At 42.7% G+C, this 26,678-nt stretch overlaps 2 protein-coding genes across 3 annotated transcripts in view; both read left to right on the top strand.

The window, feature by feature from the left end:
- Window positions 1-10,425, top strand: part of LOC130339920 (tyrosine-protein kinase SRK2-like) — a 55,910-nt gene extending 45,485 nt beyond the window's left edge. Inside the window, exons 6-9 of the mRNA XM_056554102.1 lie at window positions 1,141-1,196; window positions 1,285-1,438; window positions 1,723-1,854; window positions 9,532-10,425. Of these exons, the coding sequence (XP_056410077.1) occupies window positions 1,141-1,196; window positions 1,285-1,438; window positions 1,723-1,854; window positions 9,532-9,731 (542 nt within the window). The 3' untranslated portion in view covers window positions 9,732-10,425. The remainder of the gene's footprint in view (window positions 1-1,140; window positions 1,197-1,284; window positions 1,439-1,722; window positions 1,855-9,531) is intronic.
- Window positions 10,426-13,462: 3,037 nt separating this feature from the next.
- On the top strand, window positions 13,463-26,641 carry CCDC121 (coiled-coil domain containing 121). 2 transcript variants are annotated; one of them, XM_056554106.1, is made up of 2 exons: window positions 13,463-13,597; window positions 20,506-26,641. In XM_056554106.1, exon 2 carries the CDS (start codon window positions 20,506-20,508, stop codon window positions 21,373-21,375), a length of 870 nt encoding a protein of 289 aa, XP_056410081.1. In that variant the 5' UTR covers window positions 13,463-13,597; the 3' UTR covers window positions 21,376-26,641. The 2 variants fall into 2 exon arrangements, with proteins under 2 accessions (XP_056410081.1, XP_056410082.1); XM_056554107.1 differs by lacking the exon at window positions 13,463-13,597 and adding an exon at window positions 13,622-14,134.
- The last annotated feature ends 37 nt before the right edge of the window (window positions 26,642-26,678 follow it).

Consider the following 26,678-nt stretch of genomic DNA (forward strand, 5'->3'; position numbering starts at 1 on the left):
ATCTCTCTCCCTGCAGCGCCCCGGTCAGTCCCGCTGACCGGGAGCGCTGCACTGACATGGCCGTCGGGGATGCGATTCGCACAGCGGGACGCGCCCGCTCGCGAATCGCATCCCAACTCACTTACCCTTCCCGGTCCCCTGCTGTCATGTGCTGGCGCGCGCGGCTCCGCTCTCTAGGGCGCGCGCGCGCCAGCTCTCTGAGACTTAAAGGGCCAGTGCACCAATGATTGGTGCCTGGCCCAATTAGCTTATTGGCTTCCACCTGCTCCCTGGCTATATCACATCACTTCCCCTGCACTCCCTTGCCGGATCTTGTTGCCTTGTGCCAGTGAAAGCGTTTAGTGTTGTCCAAAGCCTGTGTTACCTGAACTTCTGCTATCCATCTTGACTACGAACCTTGCCGCCTGCCCCGACCTTCTGCTACGTCTGACCTTGCCTCTGCCTAGTCCTTCTGTCCCACGCCTTCTCAGCAGTCAGCGAGGTTGAGCCATTGCTAGTGGATACGACCTGGTTGCTACTGCCGCAGCAAGACCATCCCGCTTTGCGGCGGGCTCTGGTGAACACCAGTTGCCTCTTAGAACCGGTCCACCAGCAAGGTCCACGCCAATCCCTCGCTGACACAACCACAACCTGTAAGCCGAATCGTGACACTGGGTCATGTCGTATTGCCATGTTGGTCTCTGGGTCATGTCGTATTGCCATGTTGGTCTCTGGGTCATGTCGTATTGCCATGTTGGTCTCTGGGTCATGTCGTATTGCCATGTTGGTCTCTAGGTCATGTATTGCCGTGTTGATCTCTGGGTCATGTCGTATTGCCATGTTGGTCTCTAGGTCATGTATTGCCATGTTGATCTCTGGGTCATGTCATATTGCCATGTTGGTCTTTGGGTCATGTATTGCCGTGTTGGTCTCTGGGTCATGTCGTATTGCCATGTTGGTCTCTGGGTCATGTCGTATTGCCATGTTGGTCTCTGGGTCATGTATTGCCGTGTTGATCTCTGGGTCATGTCATATTGCCATGTTGGTCTTTGGGTCATGTATTGCCATGTTGGTCTCTGGGTCATGTCGTATTGCCCTGTTGATCTCTGGGTTATGTTGTATGTTGTTTGATCATCTTTTCCAATATATCTTCCCTCTCAGCTCATCAGAAGGAGAAGGACTTGCCCTTTCCTCAGATGGTGGATTTCGCTGTCCAGGTTAGTTCATCCTTACCATGTCTGTCACTGCCTCACACATGTGTCACCCCAAGAAGAACAACTGATGATCGCTCCGCACTTTCCTCAGATTTGCCAAGGAATGAAGTACATGGAGCAGAAGGGCTGTGTCCACCGAGACCTGCGCTCTGAGAACATCCTCCTGTCCGCCATGATGTCCTGCAAGATCGGAGACTTTGGCCTGGCACGTTTCATGGATAGCACCTCCATCGCTGTCACTGCAGGTGATTTTTAGTCCTGAAGATGTAGCGATCTGTCAATGTATTTAGAGGGGCTACAACACTGTCCTAGCAGATACCTGGTATAGATATGGTAAAGACCCCAGAGGGGTCGGATCTGATGGCCGTCTAATCTTTGGTTGGTTGGAGACTTCTAAGTTGAGTGAAAGTTAAACATCCCTGGGTTGTCGGCTCCACCCTAGATATCACGATGGGATCAGAGATTTTACTTGACGTGGATCTTCGGCCCACACTCACCATCTAACACGTCTATCCTCTTCTTTCTCCAGACGCACAGATTCCCATTAAATGGACGGCCCCAGAGGTTTTCCTAATGCAGAAATACACCAGCAAGTCTGACTTATGGTCCTTTGGGGTCCTGCTGGTAGAGATAGTCACCTACGGAAAAAGTCCCTTTCCAAGTAAGTAACTGGTGAGAAGGTCCTGACAATGGTGTTTGATGGAAGTAGACAGAAAGCCAATTGTGATAGAACCGAGACATTCTCCGGCCATTGACCCCACCAACCATCAGTCCAAACCACAGGTATAATGCCATTAGCACGTTAGGTATGGTGCCATTACCTCATTAGGTATAGTGCCATTACCTCGTTAGGTATGGTGCCATTACCTCGTTAGGTATGTTGCCATTACCTCGTTAGGTATGTTGCCATTACCTCGTTAGGTATGTTGCCATTACCTCGTTAGGTATGTTGCCATTACCTCGTTAGGTATAGTGCCATTACCTCGTTAGGTATAGTGCCATTACCTCGTTAGGTATAGTGCCATTACCTCGTTAGGTATAGTGCCATTACCTCGTTAGTTATAGTGCCATTACCTCGTTAGGCATGGTGCCATTACCTCGTTAGGCATGGTGCCATTACCTCGTTAGGCATGGTGCCATTACCTCGTTAGGCATGGTGCCATTACCTCGTTAGGCATGGTGCCATTACCTCGTTAGGTATGGTGCCATTACCTCGTTAGGTATGGTGCCATTACCTCGTTAGGTATGGTGCCATTACCTCGTTAGGTATGGTGCCATTACCTCGCTAGGTATGGTGCCATTACCTCGTTAGGTATGGTGCCATTACCTCGTTAGGTATAGTGCCATTACCTCGTTAGGTATGGTGCCATTACCTCATTAGGTATAGTCCGACTCTGACTTACAGCGCTTCACCGGAGATTGAGAACACGATAGGTCGGGTATAGTGATAATTTATTCATACACTCCTCTCAAACTGGACCTGAGGAAGAGAGGAGTTATACTCTAGAAACGCATTGTCCGCATGTTCTGTGTACCTGTACCTGAGAGTATGAATAAATTATCACTATACCCGACCCATCGTGTTCTCTATCTCCGGTGAAGCGCTGTAAGCCAGAGTCGGACTTTAGGGGGGATTCTCTGCCTGCAGTACCCCACATATCTCTTCACTACTTCCATGTTTTCTCCAAGACTAAGTGGTGAATAAGCCCCTGCTCCTCTGTCCTCCTCCTCCAGACTCCTCTGTCCTCCTCCTCCAGACCCCTCTGTCCTCCTCCTCCAGACCCCTCTGTCCTTCTCCTCCAGACCCCTCTGTCCTCCTTCTCCAGACTCTGGTGTCATCCTCCTCCAGGCTCCTCTGTCCTCCTCCTCCAGGCTCCTCTGTCCTTTTCTTCCAGACACCTCTGTCCTCCTCCAGACTCCTCTGTCCTTTTCCTTCAGGCTCTTCTGCCCTCCTTCTCCAGGCTCCTCTGTCCTCCTCCTCCAGGCTCCTCTGTCCTCCTCCTCCAGGCTCCTCTGTCCTCCTCCTCCAGGCTCCTCTGTCCTCCTCCTCCAGGCTCCTCTGTCCTCCTTCTCCAGGCTCCTCTGTCCTCCTTCTCCAGGCTCCTCTGTCCTCCTTCTCCAGGCTCCTCTGTCCTCCTCCTCCAGGCTCCTCTGTCCTCCTCCTCCAGACTCCTCTGTCCTCCTCCTCCAGACTCCTCTGTCCTCCTCCTCCAGACTCCTCTGTCCTCCTCCTCCAGACTCCTCTGTCCTCCTCCTCCAGACTCCTCTGTCCTCCTTCTCCAGGCTCCTCTGTCCTCCTTCTCCAGGCTCCTCTGTCCTCCTTCTCCAGGCTCCTCTGTCCTCCTCCACCAGGCTCCTCTGTCCTCCTCCACCAGGCTCCTCTGTCCTCCTCCACCAGGCTCCTCTGTCCTCCTCCACCAGGCTCCTCTGTCCTCCTCCACCAGGCTCCTCTGTCCTCCTCCACCAGGCTCCTCTGTCCTCCTCCACCAGGCTCCTCTGTCCTCCTCCTCCAGGCTCCTCTGTCCTCCTCCTCCAGGCTCCTCTGTCCTCCTCCTCCAGGCTCCTCTGTCCTCCTCCTCCAGGACTAACAAAGGTATAGTGACATTAGATATGGCTGATTCTTATTTCCCCCTAATATCTGCTTATGGGTGCATGCTTGTACCCAACGAGGACAAGTCAGAAGGTCCCCATAAACATAGTATGACCTAATTAAGAATACAGGAGATATGGGCCAGAAGGTCACATGGGATCTGATCCCGACAGAGCATGGATGGAAAAAAATCTCTCCAACCCTGCAGTGCCGAGTGACTGTGATATTACACAAAACTACACAAAAACTACATGTCACAATACTAAACAATATACACAATGCTACAAAATATGACACAATATACACATTATAAGGTGCACAAAATAAGACACAACATGGAAGTTCAGTAACCAGTCTACACCAGTCCTAGACTATGAGACGAGTACGGCTTCTCCTGAGAGACAACTGGAGAGAAGACACCTGTCCCCCCCCCCCCCCCCCTCCTCCGCAGTATTATTAGTCGCACTATATCACACCAATACAACTAGGGCCACAGATCCCATCGGAGACAGCAGGGGCCCCTAGAAAACCATTCTGCTGTCTCCTGTTTGGGGTGACACCGTCACGGTTCATACAATAGATTGTGATCATGTAGACAACGTGACATCTCCCACAATACAACTCCTCGCTGTGTGTTATTCTTCCCGCCCGTCGCTTTTATTCTCCGAGTATTTTGCTCTTGAACATTTCCTTAGTGACCAACAAGAAAAAAGATAAAGGGGAATTTCCTTGTGGTTGATAAGACAAATACCAGAGGTAGAAGGATGAGGAGGGTGAAGAGGAGGACAAGGGGGAGTGAAGAGGAGGACAAGGGGGAGTGAAGAGGAGGTGGAGGGTGAAGAGGAGGACAAGGGGGGGGGTGAAGAGGAGGAGGAGGGTGAAGAGGAGGAGGAGGTGAAGAGGGTGAGGAGGGTGAAGAGGAGGACAAGGGGGGCTGAAGAGGAGGAGGAGGGTGAAGAGGAGGACAAGGGGGGTGAAGAGGAGGAGGAGGGTGAAGAGGAGGAGGAGGTGAAGAGGATGAGGAGGGTGAAGAGGAGGACAAGGGGGGGTGAAGAGGAGGAGGAGGGTGAAGAGGAGGACAGGGGGGGAGGTGAAGAGGATGAGGAGGGGGGTGGGTGAAGAGGAGGAGGAGGGTGAAGAGGAGGAAAGGGGTGAAGAGGATGAGGAGGGTGAAGAGGAGGACATGGGGGTGGGTGAAGAGGAGGAGGAGGGTGAAGAGGAGGAAAGGGGTGAAGAGGATGAGGAGGGTGAAGAGGAGGACAGGGGGGTGGGTGAAGAGGAGGAGGAGGGTGAAGAGGAGGAAAGGGGTGAAGAGGATGAGGAGGGTGAAGAGGAGGAGGTGGGTGAAGAGGAGGAGGAGGGTGAAGAGGAGGACAGGGGGTGGGTGAAGAGGATGAGGAGGGTGAAGAGGAGGAGGACAAGGATTAACAGGTGAAAAGGAGGATGGAGGTTGAAGAGGAAGAAGAGAGTGAGACAGGTGAAGAGGAGGAGGAGGGTGAAAAGGAGGACGGGGTAAAGAATAGGATGGGGGGTAAAGAGGAGGAGGAGCGAGGCAAAGAGGAGGATGAAGAGGAGGAGAGTGAAGAGGAGGACAAGGGGGTGAAGGGGAGGAGGAAGGTGAAGAGGAGAAGGGTGAAGAGGAGGAGGACAATGGTGAAGGGGATGAAGAGGAGGAGGGTGGATTGAAGAGGAGGAAGAGGGTGAGAGGGGTGAGGTGGGGAGGAGGGTGAAAAGGAGGACGGGGGGAAAGGACGGGGGATGAAGAGGATAGATGCAAAGAGGAGGAGGAGAAGGGTGAAGGGGAGGAGGAGAACAAGGGTAAGGGTGGTGAAGAGGATGAGGAGGGTGCACACGATAGGGGGGGGAAGGGTGAGAGGGGTGAAGCGAAGAAGGAAGAGAGTGAGAGAGGTGAAGAGGAGGAAGAAGAAGATGAGAGGGGTGAAAAGGTGGATGAGGAAGAGGGATAGGAGGACGATAAGGGTGAAGAGGAGGAGGAGGGTAAGATCAGAAGGAGAATAGTGAAGAGCACAAGAAAAAAGAGGAGGGTCAGGAAGATAAGGAGGAGGATGGGAGATGGTGAAGAGGATGAGGAAAGCAAAAAGGAGGAGGGTCAAGAGAAAAAGGAGAGCGAGGAGGAGGGTGCAGATTATGAAAACGTTGGAGAGGAGGAAGGGTCTGGTCTGGGGTCTATAATTAGTCAGGGATATGGAATTCCTATTGCCCGACGCCTGGGACATGCAGTCCCGGGCGCCGGGCAGGTGAATTTTTCCAGCCCTTAGCCCGACTTCGGGCAAGCAGGGCCGGACCTGACAAGCACAGAAGCGCTCATCAGTCTGAATGGAGGGGGCTCCCGACTCCTGCCTTCTCCATACTCTGCAGCCCCCAGTTGATTTTAGTAGCCGGGGGCCGCCGTTAATAGGTAGCATGTGGCGATCGCCGCGGCTGGCTATTAACCCTTTAGATCGTTGCTGTCACAGCTGACAGCGGCATCTAAAGGGACATGTGAATGCTCCCTGGTGGTCCAGTGGGGTGGACTGCCCCCCCACAGCGCGATCGTGCTTACCTCTGTTCCCTGGTGTCTGTGGCTCTGTCATTGATAGATCCTAGCTGGACTAGGCTCTAGCAATGGATCACAGAGCACACAGATCAATGGAGTTCAATAGAATCTATTGATCTGTATGAGGAATCTAATGATTCCTCCTAAAAGTGTAATAAAGTGTAAAAAAAATAAAAAATAAAGGTTTCATGAAAGTTTAAAAGACACACATTAACCCCTTCCATGTTAAAAGTTCAAATCACCCCCTTTTCCTATATAAAAAACACGTAACCATAATAAAAATAAACATATTTGGTATCGCTTTGTGCGTAATTGTACGAACTATTAAAATATAACATTATGTATCCCGTACGGTAAATGACGTAAATGTAAAAAAAAATACCAAGCCACAGAATTGCAATTTTTATAATATCCCAGAAATAAATAGTTAAAAAGAGATTAAAATGCCAGATTAATACCAAAATGGTACCGATACAAAAAACAGATTATGGCACAAAAAATTAGCCCTCATACAGCTTGGTATGCAAAATAAATAAATAAAATAAAAAATAAAAAGCTACAGGGGTCAAAAAATGGCAATTAAATTTTTTTTTAAAAGTTCAGAATTTTTTTTTTTTAATTAGTAAAACATGATGTAAACTATAGAAATCTGGTATCGCTGTAATCAGGCGACCTAAAGTGTCAAAACCACATGTTATCTCAACCACAAGGTAAATGGCGTAGAAAAGAAAAAACACCAAATCTGCTAAATTATCTTTTACTATTTCAATTTCACTTCACCATTTATATATATATATATATATATATATATATATATATATATATATATTTGTTTCGGAGAATATGTTATTGAAAAATTAAAAGGCATCATTATAGTAGGTAGTTATGAGTATTATAGGACGAGGAGGAAAAAGTGAGAGTGTAAAAGCGAAAATTGATCAGGACAAGTGGATCGTCATGAGGGACAAGTAGATTTTGCTCCATTTTAGTCCCGTGGACAAGTAGTTTTTTAATAAATTTCCACACCCCTGTTAGTGGAGTCTGGTTTGGGGTCTATAATTAGTGGAGTCTGGTCGGGAGTCTATATTTAGTGGAGTCTGGTCTGGGGTCTATATTTAGTGGAATCTGGTCTGGGGTCTATATTTAGTGGAGTCTGGTCTGGGGTCTATATTTAGTGGAATCTGGTCTGGGGTCTATATTCAGTGGAGTCTGGTCTGGGGTCTATAATTAGTGGAGTCTGGTCTGGGGTCTATATTCAGTGGAGTCTGGTCTGGGGTCTATATTTAGTGGAATCTGGTCTGGGGTCTATATTTAGTGGAATCTGGTCTGGGGTCTATATTCAGTGGAGTCTGGTCTGGGGTCTATATTTAGTGGAGTCTGGTCTGGGGTCTATATTCAGTGGAGGAGTCTGGTCTGGGGTCTATATTTAGTGGAGTCTGGTCTGGGGTCTATATTCAGTGGAGTCTGGTCTGGGGTCTATATTCAGTGGAGTCTGGTCTGGGGTCTATATTCAGTGGAGTCTGGTCGAGGGTCTATATTCAGTGGAGTCTGGTCGAGGGTCTATATTCAGTGGAGTCTGGTCGAGGGTCTATATTTAGTGGAGTCTGGTCGGGAATCTATATTCAGTGAAGTCTGGTCGGGGTCTATAATTAGTGGAGTCTGGTTGGGAGTGTATATTTAGTGGATCTGGTTTGGGGTCTATAATTAGTGGAGTCTGGTCTGGTGTCTATATTCAGTGGAGTCTGGTCTGGTGTCTATATTCAGTGGAGTCTGGTCTGGCGTCTATATTCAGTGGAGTCTGGTCTGGGGTCTATATTTAGTGGAGTCTGGTCTGGGGTCTATATTTAGTGGAGTCTGGTCAGGGGTCTATATTTAGTGGAGTCTGGTCAGTGGTCTATATTTAGTGGAGTCTGGTCAGGAGTCTATATTTAGTGGAGTCTGGTCGGGAGTCTATATTTAGTGGAGCCTGGTCAGGGGTCTATATTTAGTGGAGTCTGGTCGGGAATATATATTTAGTGGAGTCTGGTCTGGGGTCTATATTTAGTGGTGTCTGGTCGGGAATCTAAATTTAGTGGAGTCTGGTCGGGGGGTTTATATTTAGTGGGGTCTGGAGACTGTGTTGAAAAGTCTCGCCTGTGAAACAGAATTGACAATACTGTATATGTTTGCTATCTGGTGGGGGTATACTGAGGTCTCTGGTGGGGGTTGGCGCAGGACTCTGGTGTGGGTTAGTGCCAGTCTCTGGTGGGGGTTGGCCCAGGTCTCTGGTGGGGGTTGGCCATGGACTCTGGTGGGGGTTGGCCATGGACTCTGGTGGGGGTTGGCCATGGACTCTGGTGGGGGTTGGCCATGGACTCTGGTGGGGGTTGGCCATGGACTCTGGTGGGGGTTGGCCATGGACTCTGGTGGGGGTTGGCCATGGACTCTGGTGGGGGTTGGCCATGGACTCTGGTGGGGGGTTGGTCCAGGTCTCTGGTGTGGGTTAGTGCCAGTCTCTGGTGGGGGTTGGCCCAGATCTCTGGTGGGGGTTGGCCCAGGTCTCTGGTGGGGGTTGGCCATGGACTCTAGTGGGGGTTGGCCATGGACTCTGGTGGGGGTTGGCCATGGACTCTGGTGGGGGGTTGGTGCCAGTCTCTGGAGGGGGCTGGAGCAGGTCTCTGGTGGGGGTTGGCCCAGGTCTCTAGTGGGGGTTGGCCCAGGTCTCTGGTGGGGGTTGGTGACGGTCTCTGGTGGGGGTTGGCCCAGGTCTCTGGTGGGGGTTGGTGACGGTCTCTGGTGGGGGTTGGTGACGGTCTCTGGTGGGGGTTGGTGACGGTCTCTGGTGGGGGTTGGTGACGGTCTCTGGTGGGGGTTGGTGACGGTCCCTGGTGGGGGCTGGAGCAGGTCTCTGGTGGGGGTTGGTGCCAGTCTCTGGTGGGGGTTGGCCGTGGACTCTGGTGGGGGTTGGCCGTGGACTCTGGTGGGGGTTGGTCCAGGACTCTGGTGGGGGGTTGGTGCCAGTCTCTGGAGGGGGCTGGTGCAGGTCTCTGGTGGGGGTCGGTACCGGTTTCTGGTGGTGGTTGGCCCAGGTCTCTGGTAGGGGCTGGAGCAGGTCTCTGGTGGGGGTCGGTGCCGGTCTCTGGTCGTGGTTGGTGCCAGTCTCTTGTGGTTGGAACAGAACTGTTCATCATTTTTGCTTCTATTCTTCACAGATAAAAACAACGGGCAGTACCGCCAGGATATACTCAACAACAAACCTCTGACTCCTCCCCCCGAGAGCCCCGAGGACATCTCAGACATCATGAGAATGTGCTGGAGATACCGGCCTGAGACCCGACCCTCCTTCTTTGAGATCCAGCAGTTTCTCATGGATCTCCTGAGCCCTATGTTGGGCGACGACGCGGTGGAGTGAGCACGCTCTGTGGATCAGCTGACGGGCGGCACATCTATCACAGAACGACGTCCTATAAACTTGCCACCTGGTGTCCTAAACCAACCATATAACGGAGGACACCTACTGTACAGGGCCCTCTAATCAGAAATCATGTGGGGTGGGTACTGAGGCCATGTGACCACCTCACCGTATGGTAGACATTGTGGAGACACCAGACATAGAGGGAGGTCTCGCTGCCCATAGATTACGGTATAAACTGAGCCAACTCTATAGATCACATGATGTGTATCAGCGACATGTCCTGGGGTGGGTTCTAATCACTACAAGAGCCACCCAACTGTCCCACCCCACTGTCCCACACTACTGACCCACCCCATTGTCCTGCACCACTGTCCCACCCCACTGTCCCTCGCCATTGTCCCGCACTACTGACCAACCCCTTTATCCTGCACCACTGTCCCGCACCACTGTCCCGCACCACTGTCCCGCACCACTGTCCCGCACCACTGTCCCACACTACTGACCTACCCCATTGTCCTGCACCACTGTCCCACCCCACTGTCCCTCGCCATTGTCCCGCACTACTGACCAACCCCTTTGTCCCGCACTACTGACCAACCCCTTTGTCCCGCACCACTGTCCCGCACCACTGTCCCACACCACTGTCCCACACCACTGTCCCACACCACTGTCCCACACCACTGTCCCACACCACTGTCCCACACCACTGTCCCACACCACTGTCCCACACCACTGTCCCACACCACTGTCCCACACCACTGTCCCACACCACTGTCCCACACCACTGTCCCACACCACTGTCCCACACCACTGTCCCACACCACTGTCCCACACCACTGTCCCACACCACTGTCCCACACCACTGACCAACCCCATTGTCTCGCAACACTGTCCCTCCCCATTGTCCCACACCACTGTCCCGCACCACTGTCCCAACCCATTGTCCCGGACCACTGTCCCTCCTTATTGTCCTGCACCACTGTCCCACACCATTGTCCTGCACCACTGTCCCACCCCATTGTCCTGCACCCCTGTCCCACCCCATTGTCCTGCACCACTGTCCCACCCCATTGTCCTGCACCACTGTCCCACCCCATTGTCCTGCACCACTGTCCCACCCCACTGTGCCGCACCACTGTCCCACCCCATTGTACTCCATCATTGTCCCACAGCTCCCATAGATCGTGTAGAGGAGGTTACTCCACATTACCGGCAGACACGGCTTCTCTCTGGTGGACCTCTCCCCTAGGCCCCTTCTCTCAGGAGCAAGTGGAGCCCTCAGCAGGTGAACACTCATATAAACGTGTAGTGGAGAACCCTGAGGCCAGAGCTGACATCGTAGACTTACCTCCTGGGTGTCGGTGACTTCTGGAGAACAGATTACAGCATTGATAATACTACAGGTGGTAGGTTACGGGGGATGGGTGACATTACCAACCAATCAGGAACAATGTTCACATTTCTACAGGCGGTAAGACTCTTGAGAGCGCCATCACCTGGAGGAAAAGGGGATTTTTCTGACACCTTATATAAACCTAAAAATGTTCATATACTGAGATTCCAAAATAAAGATAAACAAAAACTAAACTCCTGGTCTGTGTGAATACTGGACATAAAAGAGAGGAGTAACAGTAGAATAATACCGCCATATACTGAATGATACCACCATATAATGACTGTATAATACCTCCGTACACTGACTGTATAATACCGCCATACACTGACTGTATAATACCGCCATACACTGACTGTATAATACCTCCATACACTGACTGTATAATACCTCCATACACTGACTGTATAATACCTCCATATACTGACTGTATAATACCTCCATACACTGACTGTATAATACCTCTATACACTGACTGTATAATACCACCATACACTGACTGTATAATACCTCCATACACTGACTGTATAATACCTCCATACACTGACTGTATAATACCTCCATACACTGACTGCATAATACCTCCATACACTGACTGCATAATACCTCCATACACTGACTGTATAATACCTCCATACACTGACTGTATAATACCTCCATACACTGACTGTATAATACCTCCATACACTGACTGTATAATACCTCCATACACTGACTGTATAATATCTCCATACACTGACTGTATAATACCTCCATACAATGACTGTATAATACCTCCATACACTGACTGTATAATACCTCCATACACTGACTGTATAATACCTCCATACACTGACTGTATAATACCTCCATACACTGACTGTATAATACCTCCATACACTGACTGTATAATACCTCCATACACTGACTGTATAATACCTCCATATAATGACTGTATAATATCTCCATACACTGACTGTATAATACCTCCATATAATGACTGTATAATACCTCCATATAATGACTGTATAATACCTCCATACACTGACTGTATAATACCTCCATATAATGACTGTATAATACCTCCATACACTGACTGTATAATACCTCCATACACTGACTGTATAATACTTCCATATACTGACTGTATAATATCTCCATATACTGACTGTATAATATCTCCATACACTGACTGTATAATACCACCATACACTGACTGTATAATACCTCCATACACTGACTGTATAATACCTCCATACACTGACTGTATAATACCTCCATACACTGACTGTATAATACCTCCATACACTGACTGTATAATACTTCCATATACTGACTGTATAATATCTCCATATACTGACTGTATAATATCTCCATACACTGACTGTATAATACCACCATACACTGACTGTATAATACCTCCATACACTGACTGTATAATACCTCCATACACTGACTGTATAATACCACCATACACTGACTCTATAATACCTCCATATACTGACTGTATAATACCTCCATACACTGACTGTATAATATCTCCATATACTGACTGTATAATACCTCCATATACTGACTGTATAATACCTCCATACACTGACTGTATAATACCACCATACACTGACTGTATAATACCTCCATACACTGACTGTATAATACCACCATACACTGACTGTATAATACCTCCATACACTGACTGTATAATACCTCCATACACTGACTGTATAATACCTCCATATAATGACTGTATAATACCTCCATACACTGACTGTATAATACCTCCATACACTGACTGTATAATACCTCCATACACTGACTGTATAATACCTCCATACACTGACTGTATAATACCTCCATACACTGACTGTATAATACCTCCATACACTGACTGTATAATACCTCCATACACTGACTGTATAATACCTCCATATAATGACTGTATAATACCTCCATACACTGACTGTATAATACCTCCATACACTGACTGTATAATACCTCCATACACTGACTGTATAATACCTCCATACACTGACTGTATAATACCTCCATACACTGACTGTATAATACCTCCATACACTGACTGTATAATACCTCCATATACTGATAGTAGATCCTCCAGTCATGTGATCAGTAAATATTTCAGTCATGTGATCAATAGAACCACCAGTCTTGTGATCAGTAGATCCTCCAGTCACGTGATCAGTAGATCCTCCAGTCTTGTGATCAGTAGATCCTCCAGTCATGTGATCAGTAGATCCTCCAGTCACGTGATCAGTAGATTGCTCATCTGTTCAGGTGACTCCTGTACCTCATTTTTATGCGAACGTCCTGTGGACACGTGATCAAATGCGGCCAACCACAGGCGGCTGCTGTTCGCCCTGCCGCCGCCAGAGGGCGCGCGCCGCCGACGCACTGTCCGCACTGTGTACAGTTACCATGGAGACGGCCGGAGCCCGAGAACCGCACGAGGCAGCGATCTCCGGTGTGCACGGTGAGCGGCGCCGTCATTAACCCCTTCCCCACCCTCCGCGCACTCTAATTACCATCATTATACACCCCGGGAATCCAGTCACCATGACAACAGCCATTGTTTTCCCTTTTGTTTTGGTATACAATCCACTATCCGAGGGTCGTCCACCGTCTGCGCCGCCGTCTACGCTCTTTTACGTAGTTTTACCTTTTCATTCACTTTGTCGTTATTGTTTTAAAAAAAAAAAAACGAAAAAAAATATATCAGTTTTGTAGTTTGGAAGCGATTTTTGTATTTACGCCGATCACCGAGGTGGATCGGGAGATGATGTCATAGATCAGACGATTCCGCACGCGGCGATACCTGATATGGTTATTTTATTTATTTATTTTGTCTGGACATGCTGGGAGTTGTAGTTCTGCACCAGCGCGTGTGTCGTGGCCTCTTGACTCTTATTATGTCTTGATGTCAGAGGTGAGAAGGTCGGACAAGTGCCCTTCTGCAGAATACATGTAAGAGTGTATGCGAGGACGGCGAGAGACCGCTCTTGGCTGACAGGTATGTCAAATATTTGGCCGTTTGTGCAAAACTACAACTCCCAGCATGCCCGGACAGCCCTTGGCTGTCCGGGCATGCTGGGAGTTGTAGTTTTGCAACAGCTGTAGGCGCCCTGGTTGGGAAACTATTTTATAAAAAATTTTTTAAACAAAGTGACCAAAAATTCAGCGATTCTGGCGTTCATGTTTTTTTCCCGTTTACGCCGTTCACTGCGCAGGGTCCACATTTTAGACCTTGATAGTTTGGACGTAACCGCACGCGGCGATACCGGATACGGGTATTTCGTTTTTTAAATCTTTTATTTGTAAGCTAAACCAAAGGGAGGGGTTGAATATTTTATTGGGGGAGGGGCTTATTTATATTCATTTTATTGGGCGAGGGGCTTATTTATAATTTTTTTCAATGAAGGGAGAGGCTTATTTATTTTTACTCATTATATTGGGGGAGGGGCTTATTTATATTTTATTGGGGAGTTCCTTATTTATTATTTTTATTGGGGGAGGGGCTTATTTATATTTTATTGGGGAGTTCCTTATTTATTATTTTTATTGGGGGAGGGGCTTATTTATATTTTATTGGGGAGTTGCTTATTTATTATTTTTATTGGGGGAGGGGCTTATTTATATTTTATTGGGGAGTTGCTTATTTATTATTTTCATTGGGGGAGGAGCTTATTTATATTTTATTGGGGAGTTGCTTATTTATTATTTTTATTGGGGGAGGAGCTTATTTATATTTTATTGGGGAGTTGCTTATTTATTATTTTTATTGGGGGAGGGGCTTATTTATATAATTTTTTTGGGTGGAGGGGCTTATTTATATTTATTCATTTTATTGGAGGAGGGGCTTATTTATGTTTATTACTTTTATTGGAGGAGGGGCTTATTTATGTTTATTATTTTATAAGGGGAGGGGCTGATTTATATCATTTTATTGGGGGGAGGGGCTTTTTATATTTATTAATTTTATTAGGGGAGGAGCTTATTTATATTAATTTTATTGGGGAGGGGCTTATTTATAATCATTTTTATTAGGGGAGGGGCTTATTTATATTCATTTTATTGGGCGAGGGGCTTATTTATAATAATTTTTTTTTTTAACGAGGCGCCCCCTACAGTACAGGGAGGTATTACATGTTCTGTACTCTTTACCTGTATTACTGAAGTGTATGCACTGACTGGTGTCTGGTAGCGCCCCCTACAGTACAGGGAGGTATTACATGTTCTGTACTCTTTACCTGTATTACTGAAGTGTATGCACTGACTGGTGTCTGGTAGCGCCCCCTACAGTACAGGGAGGTATTACATGTCCTGTTCTCTTTACCTGTATTACTGAAGTGTATGCACTGACTGGTGTCTGGTAGCACCCCCTACAGTACAGGGAGGTATTACATGTTCTGTACTCTTTACCTGTATTACTGAAGTGTATGCACTGACTGGTGTCTGGTAGCGCCCCCTACAGTACAGGGAGGTATTACATGTTCTGTACTCTTTACCTGTATTACTGAAGTGTATGTCATATAATATATTATATAGGTGATGATACAGTCATATAATATGTCATATAGGCGATGATACAGTTATATATTATATAGATGGTGATACAGTCATATAATATGTTATATAGGTGATGATACAGTGATATAATATGTTATATAGGTGATGATACAGTCATATAATATGTTATATAGGTGATGATACAGTCATATAATATGTTATATAGGTGATGATACAGTCATATAAAATGTTATATAGGTGATGATACAGTCATATAATATGTTATATAGGTGATGATACAGTCATATAATATGTTATATAGGTGGTGATACAGTCATATAATATGTTATATAGGTGATGATACAGTCATATAATATGTTATATAGGTGATGATACAGTCATATAATATGTTATATAGGTGATGATACAGTCATATAATATGTTATATAGGTGGTGATACAGTCATATAATATGTTATATAGGTGATGATACAGTCATATAATATGTTATATAGGTGGTGATACAGTCATATAATATGTTATATAGGTGATGATACAGTCATATAATATGTTATATAGGTGATGATACAGTCATATAATATGTTATATAGGTGATGATACAGTCATATAATATGTTATATAGGTGGTGATACAGTCATATAATATGTTATATAGGTGATGATACAGTCATATAATATGTTATATAGGTGATGATACAGTCATATAATATGTTATATAGGTGGTGATACAGTCATATAATATGTTATATAGGTGATGATACAGTCATATAAAATGTTATATAGGTGGTGATACAGTCATATAATATGTTATATAGGTGATGATACAGTCATATAATATGTTATATAGGTGATGATACAGTCATATAATATGTTATATAGGTGGTGATACAGTCATATAATATGTTATATAGGTGATGATACAGTCATATAATATGTTATATAGGTGGTGATACAGTCATATAATATGTTATATAGGTGATGATACAGTCATATATTATGTTATATAGGTGATGATACAGTCATATAATATGTTATATAGGTGATGATACAGTCATATATTATGTTATATAGGTGGTGATACAGTGATATAATATGTTATATAGGTGATGATACAGTCATATAATATGTTATATAGGTGATGATACAGTCATATATTATGTTATATAGGTGATGATACAGTCATATAATATGTTATATAGGTGATGATACAGTCATATAAAATGTTATATAGGTGATGATACAGTGATATAATATGTTATATAGATCGTGATACAGTGATATAATATGTTATATAGGTGATGATACAGTCATATAATATGTTATATAGGTGATGAGACAGTCATATAATATGTTATATAGGTGATGATACAGTCATATAATATGTTATATAGGTGATGATACAGTCATATAATATGTTATATAGGTGGTGATACAGTCATATAATATGTTATATAGGTGATGATACAGTCATATAATATGTTATATAGGTGATGATACAGTTATATAATATATTATATAGGTGATGATACAGTCATATAATATGTTATATAGGTGGTGATACAGTCATATAATATATTATATAGGTGATGATACAGCCATATAATATATTATATAGGTGATGATACAGTCATATAATATGTTATATAGGTGATGATACAGTCATATAATATGTTATATAGGTGATGATACAGTCATATAATATGTTATATAGGTGGTGATACAGTCATATAATATGTTATATAGGTGATGATACAGTCATATAATATGTTATATAGGTGATGATACAGTCATATAAAATGTTATATAGGTGATGATACAGTCATATAATATGTTATATAGGTGATGATACAGTCATATAATATATTATATAGGTGATGATACAGTCATATAATATGTTATATAGGTGGTGATACAGTCATATAATATATTATATAGGTGGTGATACAGTCAGATAATATGTTATATAGGTGGTGATACAGTCATATAATATGTTATATAGGCGATGATACAGTTATATATTATATAGATGGTGATACAGTCATATAATATGTTATATAGGTGATGATACAGTGATATAATATGTTATATAGATCGTGATACAGTGATATAATATGTTATATAGGTGATGATACAGTCATATAATATGTTATATAGGTGATGAGACAGTCATATAATATGTTATATAGGTGATGATACAGTCATATAATATGTTATATAGGTGATGATACAGTCATATAATATGTTATATAGGTGGTGATACAGTCATATAATATGTTATATAGGTGATGATACAGTCATATAATATGTTATATAGGTGATGATACAGTTATATAATATATTATATAGGTGATGATACAGTCATATAATATGTTATATAGGTGGTGATACAGTCATATAATATATTATATAGGTGATGATACAGCCATATAATATATTATATAGGTGATGATACAGTCATATAATATGTTATATAGGTGATGATACAGTCATATAATATGTTATATAGGTGATGATACAGTCATATAATATGTTATATAGGTGGTGATACAGTCATATAATATGTTATATAGGTGATGATACAGTCATATAATATGTTATATAGGTGATGATACAGTCATATAAAATGTTATATAGGTGATGATACAGTCATATAATATGTTATATAGGTGATGATACAGTCATATAATATATTATATAGGTGATGATACAGTCATATAATATGTTATATAGGTGGTGATACAGTCATATAATATATTATATAGGTGGTGATACAGTCAGATAATATGTTATATAGGTGGTGATACAGTCATATAATATGTTATATAGGCGATGATACAGTTATATATTATATAGATGGTGATACAGTCATATAATATGTTATATAGGTGATGATACAGTCATATAATATGTTATATAGGTGATGATACAGTGATATAATATGTTATATAGATCGTGATACAGTGATATAATATATTATATAGGTAGTGATACAGTCATATAATATGTTATATAGGTGATGATACAGTCATATAATATGTTCTATAGATCGTGATACAGTGATATAATATATTATATAGGTGGTGATACAGTCATATAATATGTTATATAGGTGATGATACAGTCATATAATATGTTATATAGGTGATGATACAGTCATATAATATATTATATAGGTGATGATACAGTCATATAATATGTTATATAGGTGATGATACAGTTATATAATATATTATATAGGTGATGATACAGTCATATAATATATTATATAGGTGATGATACAGTCATATAATATGTTATATAGGTGATGATACAGTGATATAATATGTTATATAGATCGTGATACAGTGATATAATATATTATATAGGTAGTGATACAGTCATATAATATGTTATATAGGTGATGATACAGTCATATAATATGTTATATAGGTGATGATACAGTCATATAATATATTATATAGGTGATGATACAGTCATATAATATGTTATATAGGTGATGATACAGTTATATAATATATTATATAGGTGATGATACAGTCATATAATATGTTATATAGGTGATGATACAGTCATATAATATGTTATATAGGTGATGATACAGTCATATAATATATTATATAGGTGATGATACAGTCATATAATATGTTATATAGGTGATGATACAGTTATATAATATATTATATAGGTGATGATACAGTCATATAATATGTTATATAGGTGATGATACAGTCATATAATATATTATATAGGTGATGATACAGTCATATAATATGTTATATAGGTGATGATACAGTTATATAATATATTATATAGGTGATGATACAGTCATATAATATGTTATATAGGTGATGATACAGTGATATAATATGTTATATAGATCGTGATACAGTGATATAATATATTATATAGGTAGTGATACAGTCATATAATATGTTATATAGGTGATGATACAGTCATATAATATGTTATATAGGTGATGATACAGTCATATAATATATTATATAGGTGATGATACAGTCATATAATATGTTATATAGGTGATGATACAGTCATATAATATATTATATAGGTGATGATACAGTCATATAATATGTTATATAGGTGATGATACAGTCATATAATATATTATATAGGTGATGATACAGTCATATAATATATTATATCGGTGATTATACAGCCATATAATATATTATATAGGTGATGATACAGTCATATAATATGTTATATAGGTGATGATACAGTCATATAATATGTTATATAGGTGATGATACAGTCATATAATATGTTATATAGGTGATGATACAGCCATATAATATATTATATAGGTGATGATACAGTCATATAATATGTTATATAGGTGATGATACAGTCATATAATATGTTATATAGGTGATGATACAGTCATATAATATGTTATATAGGTGATGATACAGCCATATAATATATTATATAGGTGATTATACAGTCATATAATATATTATATAGGTGATGATACAGTCATATAATATATTATATAGGTGATGATACAGCCATATAATATATTATATAGGTGATTATACAGTCATATAATATATTATATAGGTGATGATACAGTCATATAATATATTATATAGGTGATTATACAGTCATATAATATATTATATAGGTGATGATACAGCCATATAATATATTATATAGGTGATGATACAGTCATATAATATGTTATATAGGTGGTGATACAGTCATATAATATGTTATATAGGTGATGATACAGTCATATAATATATTATATAGGTGATTATACAGTCATATAATATATTATATAGGTGATGATTTGCCACCTCAGACACCTGTCACTTTTCTTGTGCATTTTGCAGATGCCACCGAAGAAGAAGTCACCAGGAAAAGCCCCCAAATCCGCCCTAACTGAGTCCGCTGAGCAGGGCGCAGAGGAGGGGTGTGAGGAGAAGGACAATGTGGTGAGCGAGAGGCAGGAGCGGCTGCAGGACCAACACGACCAACTGGTGACCGAGCAGGAGGGACTGAGAAGACGACTGGAGCAGCTACGGAGGGAGAACGAGTTCCTTCAAGAAGAGGCTGAGAAGGTCCGTGTAGAGAGCCAGGAGTACATGTTATACATGAGCAAGAGAAGCCAACGACGCCAGGACGTCATCATCAGCCTGAACGACCAGAACCAGCGCGAGCTGCACAACATCCAACGGCAGAAGCAGGAACTGGAGTCCAAATTCTCTGCGGAAGAACAGAAGCTGAGAGATCTCCTGCTCCGGAGAGAAGCCGAACTCACCAAACTGAGGAAGGAGCTGGAAGAACTGGAACCCATGAGAGACCTTCAGAACGAGCAAGTGTCACTCATCAAACGTCTGGAGGACCAAGTCATGGCCCACCGGGGGCAGCACGCAGAGGCCCTGCTGAGGGTGAAGAGTGCCTACCTGCGCGAAAAGACTCAACGGCAACACAACTCCGAGCAGCAGCTCAGCCAGATGACCCAGAAGGCCCAGAATGAGGCCAAGAAGGCCCTGGAGGAGGTGAGCACCAGGATCAAGGAGGAAAACCAGGGTCTGAGACAGGAGCTGCTCCACCTCATCCAGCAATATCGACTCCTGCAAGTCCAGAAGAAAAAGCTTGAGGAAAAAAACAAGGAGCTGCGAAGGGAGCAGCAATGTAGGGAGGAGGTGGGAAGCCTTCAGAGGAAGCTAAAAATGGCCGCCATCCTACCGAATCCATGAGAAATGACACAACACATAGGGGAAGTGAGAAGAGGTCCCAGATACAACATGTCCCATATATAATCAACTCCTCCCAGATATGACATGTCCAGATATAACATGTCCCAGATATAATCTACACCTCGCGGATATAACATGTCCAGATATAATCTATACCTCCCAGATATAATCAACACCTCCCAGATATAACATGTCCCAGATATAATCTACACCTCCCAGATATAACATGCCCCAGATATAATCTACACCTCTGATATATTATATAACATGTCCAGATATAAGTTACACCTCCCAGATATAACATATCCCAGATATAACATGTCCCAGATATAATCTACACCTCCCAGATATAACATGTCCAGATATAACATGTCCCAGATATAATCTACACCTCGCGGATATAACATGTCCAGATATAACATGTCCCAGATGTAATCTACACCTCGCGGATATAACATGTCCAGATATAACATGTCCAGATATAATCTATACCTCCCAGATATAATCAACACCTCCCAGATATAACATGTCCAGATATAACATGTCCCAGATATAATCTACACCTCGCAGATATAACATGTCCAGATATAACATGTCCAGATATAATCTATACCTCCCAGATATAATCAACACCTCCCAGATATAACATGTCCCAGATATAACATGTCCAGATATAACCTACACCTCCCAGATATATGTCCCAGATATATTCTACACCTCCCAGATATAACATGCCCCAGATATAATATGTCCAGATATAACCTACACCTCCCAGATATATGTCCCAGATATATTCTACACCTCCCAGATATAACAAGCCCCAGATATAATATGTCCCAGATATATTCTACACCTCCCAGATATAACATGCCCCAGATATAATATGTCCAGATATAACCTACACCTCCCAGATATATGTCCCAGATATATTCTACACCTCCCAGATATAACAAGCCCCAGATATAATATGTCCCAGATATATTCTACACCTCCCAGATATGACATGCCCCAGATATAACCTACACCTCCCAGATATAACGTGTCCCAGATCTAACCTACACCTCCCAGATATAACATGTCCAGATATAACCTACACCTCCCAGATATAACAAGTCCCAGATATAATTTACATCCCCCAGATATAACCTACACATCCCAGATATAATATGTCCCAGATATAACATATCCAATATATATGCTACACCTCCCAGATATAACATCCCCCAGATATAATCTAACACCTTTGATATATAACATGTCCAGATATAAGTTACACCTCCCAGATATAACATGTCCAGATATAACCTACACCTCCCAGATATAATATGTCCCAGATATAACATGTCCCAGATATAATCTACACCTCCCGGATATAACATGTCCAGATATAATCTACATCTCCCAGATATAAAATGTTCCAGTTATAATCTACACCTCCCAGATATAACATGTTCCAGATATAATCTACACCTCCCAGATATAACATGTCCAATATATATGCTACACCTCCCAGATATAACATGTCCCAGATATAATTTACACCTCCCAGATACAACATGTCCAGATATAATCTACACCTCCCAGATATAACATATCCCAGATATAACATGTCCAGATATAACCTACACCTCCCAGATATAACATGTCCCAGATATAATCTACACCTCCCGGATATAACATGTCCAGATATAATCTACATCTCCCAGATATAACATGTTCCAGTTATAATCTACACCTCCCAGATATAACATGTCCAGATATAATCTACATCTCCCAGATATAACATACCCCAGATATAACCTACACCTCCCAGATATAACATGCCCCAGATATAACCTACACCTCCCAGATATAATATGTCCCAGATATAACATGCCCCAGATATAACCTACACCTCCCAGATATAACATGCCCCAGATATAACCTACACCTCCCAGATATAATATGTCCCAGATATAACATGTCCCAGATATAATCTACACCTCCCAGATATAACATGCCCCAGATATAACCTACACCTCCCAGATATAACATGTTCCAGTTATAATCTACACCTCCCAGATATAACATGTCCAGATATAAACTACACCTCCTAGATATAACGTCCCAGATATAACCTACACCTCCTGTATATAACATGTCCCAGATATAATCTACACCTCCTGTATATAACATGTCCCAGATATAATCTACACCTCCTGTATATAACATGTCCCAGATATAATCTACCGACCGGTATTGCGGTATAGAGGAAAATTCATATCTTACAGAAAAAACACCCCGGTATTCGGTATGAACCGGTATATATCGCCCAGCACTATGTCATCTGTACCATGTGAAGAACTAACACCTTCCTCAGATTCTAATCCCCGCTAACGGTAACGTATACAGTGAAGGGGAAAAGTATTGCCCCCCCCCCCCCCCCCCGCTGATTTTGTAGATTTGCCCCCTGACAAAGAAATGACCTGTTTATCATTTTAATGGTCAGTTTATTTGAACAGTGAGAGACAAAGTAACAACAGAAAATCACATTTCACATAAGTATTTGACCCCCTATCAATCACTAAGATTTCTGGCTCCTAGGTATCTTTTATACAGGTGACAAGCTGAGATTAGGAGCACTCTCTTAATCGGAGAGTTACTTGTATAAAAAAAAAACTGTCCAGAGAAGCCATCAAGGGTCAATCACTTATACAATGAATAATACATTCACCATACATAGTATGACAGTACAATAAACAGCACATGTTCCCTATGCTATACATCGTACCACATGCTACACTAACACTCCTCCATACATTATATACATGACAGTACAATATACAGCACAGGTTCCCTACTCTATACATCGTACCACACTCTACACTAACTCCTCCATACATTATATACATGACAGTACAATAAACAGCACATGTTCCCTACGCTATACATCGTACCACATGCTACACTAACACTCCTCCATACATTATATACATGACAGTACAATATACAGCACAGGTTCCCTACACTATACATCATACCACACTCTACACTAACTCCTCCATACATTATATACATGACAGTACAATATACAGCACAGGTTCCCTACACTATACATGGTACCACATGCTACACTAACACTCCTCCATACATTATATACATGACAGTACAATAAACAGCACATGTTCCCTATGCTATACATCGTACCACATGCTACACTAACACTCCTCCATACATTATATACATGACAGTACAATATACAGCACAGGTTCCCTACTCTATACATCGTACCACACTCTACACTAACTCCTCCATACATTATATACATGACAGTACAATATACAGCACAGGTTCCCTACACTATACATGTTACCACACTCTACACTAACTCCTCCATACATTATATACATGACAGTACAATATACAGCACAGGTTCCCTACGCTATACATTGTACCACATGCTACACTAACACTCCTCCATACATTATATACATGACAGTACAATATACAGCACAGGTTCCCTACGCTATACATTGTACCACACTCTACACTAATTCCTCCATACATTATATACATGACAGTACAATATACAGCACAGGTTCCCTACGCTATACATTGTACCACATGCTACACTAACACTCCTCCATACATTATATACATGACAGTACAATATACAGCACAGGTTCCCTACACTATACATGGTACCACACTCTACACTAACTCCTCCATACATTATATACATGACAGTACAATATACAGCACAGGTTCCCTACACTATACATCGTACCACACTCTACACTAATTCCTCCATACATTATATACATGACAGTACAATATACAGCACAGGTTCCCTACGCTATACATCGTAACACATGCTACACTAACACTCATCCATACATTATATACATGACAGTACAATATACAGCACAGGTTCCCTAAGCTATACATACTACCACATGCTACACTAACACTCCTGCATACATTATATACATGACAGTACAATATACAGCACAGGTTCCCTACACTATACATTGTACCACACTCTACACTAATTCCTCCATACATTATATACATGACAGTACAATATACAGCACAGGTTCCCTACGCTATACATCGTAACACATGCTACACTAACACTCCTCCATACATTATATACATGACAGTACAATATACAGCACAGGTTCCCTACGCTATACATACTACCACATGCTACACTAACACTCCTGCATACGTTAGAAATGTTTCCAAAAAAACAGTATATACAATATCCAACAACAAAGCATTGACGACCACGATAGGTGAAAAGGGTTGGGAAAACAGGATTTAGGGAGGGGAAATCACAGGCCCAAAGCTTTATTGAAAGATAAAACACACAAGGGAGAGGGAGAAGGAGACAGGTGTTAATCCTCGACATCCGGACTGTCCCTGTTGGAATATGTCCTCAGCAGCCTGCGGCAGTCCAGGGCGAACATCCTCTCTGAGTTGATAATAAGGCGTTTTCTGGAGAACCACAAAGCATCCTTATATGTCTTAGGCTACTCCTGGGAACAGAGTCTCTAAGTTCATATTCCAGAGTATTTAGGGCCTTTGCAAACGGGCACTGCCAAAAGTGGTGCAAAGTTGTTTCCTCTGTGAAAGGACACTTTGGGCAGGACCTGGTGTTGCGGCATGCACGAAAGTTCTCAGGGGCAGGGCCTTCTGAAGGGTCATCCATGCCAAGTCCTTGTACCCATTGGTAAGCCCACTGGAAGCCATGGAGTTCCAAACTGTCTTAGCTGTGGCTTCAGAAAGCACCAGAATAGTAATACCCTTTGTTCGGATGGGCTTGTTGACAGTCTTTGGTTTCCAATAAGTCAGAAACTGAGCCCCCAAAGAGCTATCCAAGGATATCAGGGACAAGATGGTGACCTACACAAGGCCGGCATTGGCTACAAGACCATCGCCAAGCAGCTTGTTGAGAAGTTTACTATCTTTACATAGGTTTTTATAAATCCCAGAGAGCAGAGAATGTGATTATTCAGTAGGTTTCACACAACCGGACAGGCACGTGGTCTTCACCCCACATTCATTATATAGCAGCGTACATGGATATTCGGAGGAGAACAATACTGATTATGCTTTATCACCCACCCTGAAGGGACCCATCATCTAGCAATATGTTCGCTCATTCTACATGTCCACACACTTTGATGTTTTGTCTGCAGACCCTATGTGTTGTCCATTATCCCCTCCCCCATCTCCATTGTAACCCCGACATTCATGAAATTATAATAAAGGTTCTTCTTGGTGTCCTTGTGACCAGTCATTAATGTTACCACGTCAGT

Source organism: Hyla sarda, unplaced genomic scaffold, assembly GCF_029499605.1.
Source record: "Hyla sarda isolate aHylSar1 unplaced genomic scaffold, aHylSar1.hap1 scaffold_558, whole genome shotgun sequence".
Classification (NCBI taxonomy): Eukaryota; Metazoa; Chordata; class Amphibia; order Anura; family Hylidae; genus Hyla; species Hyla sarda.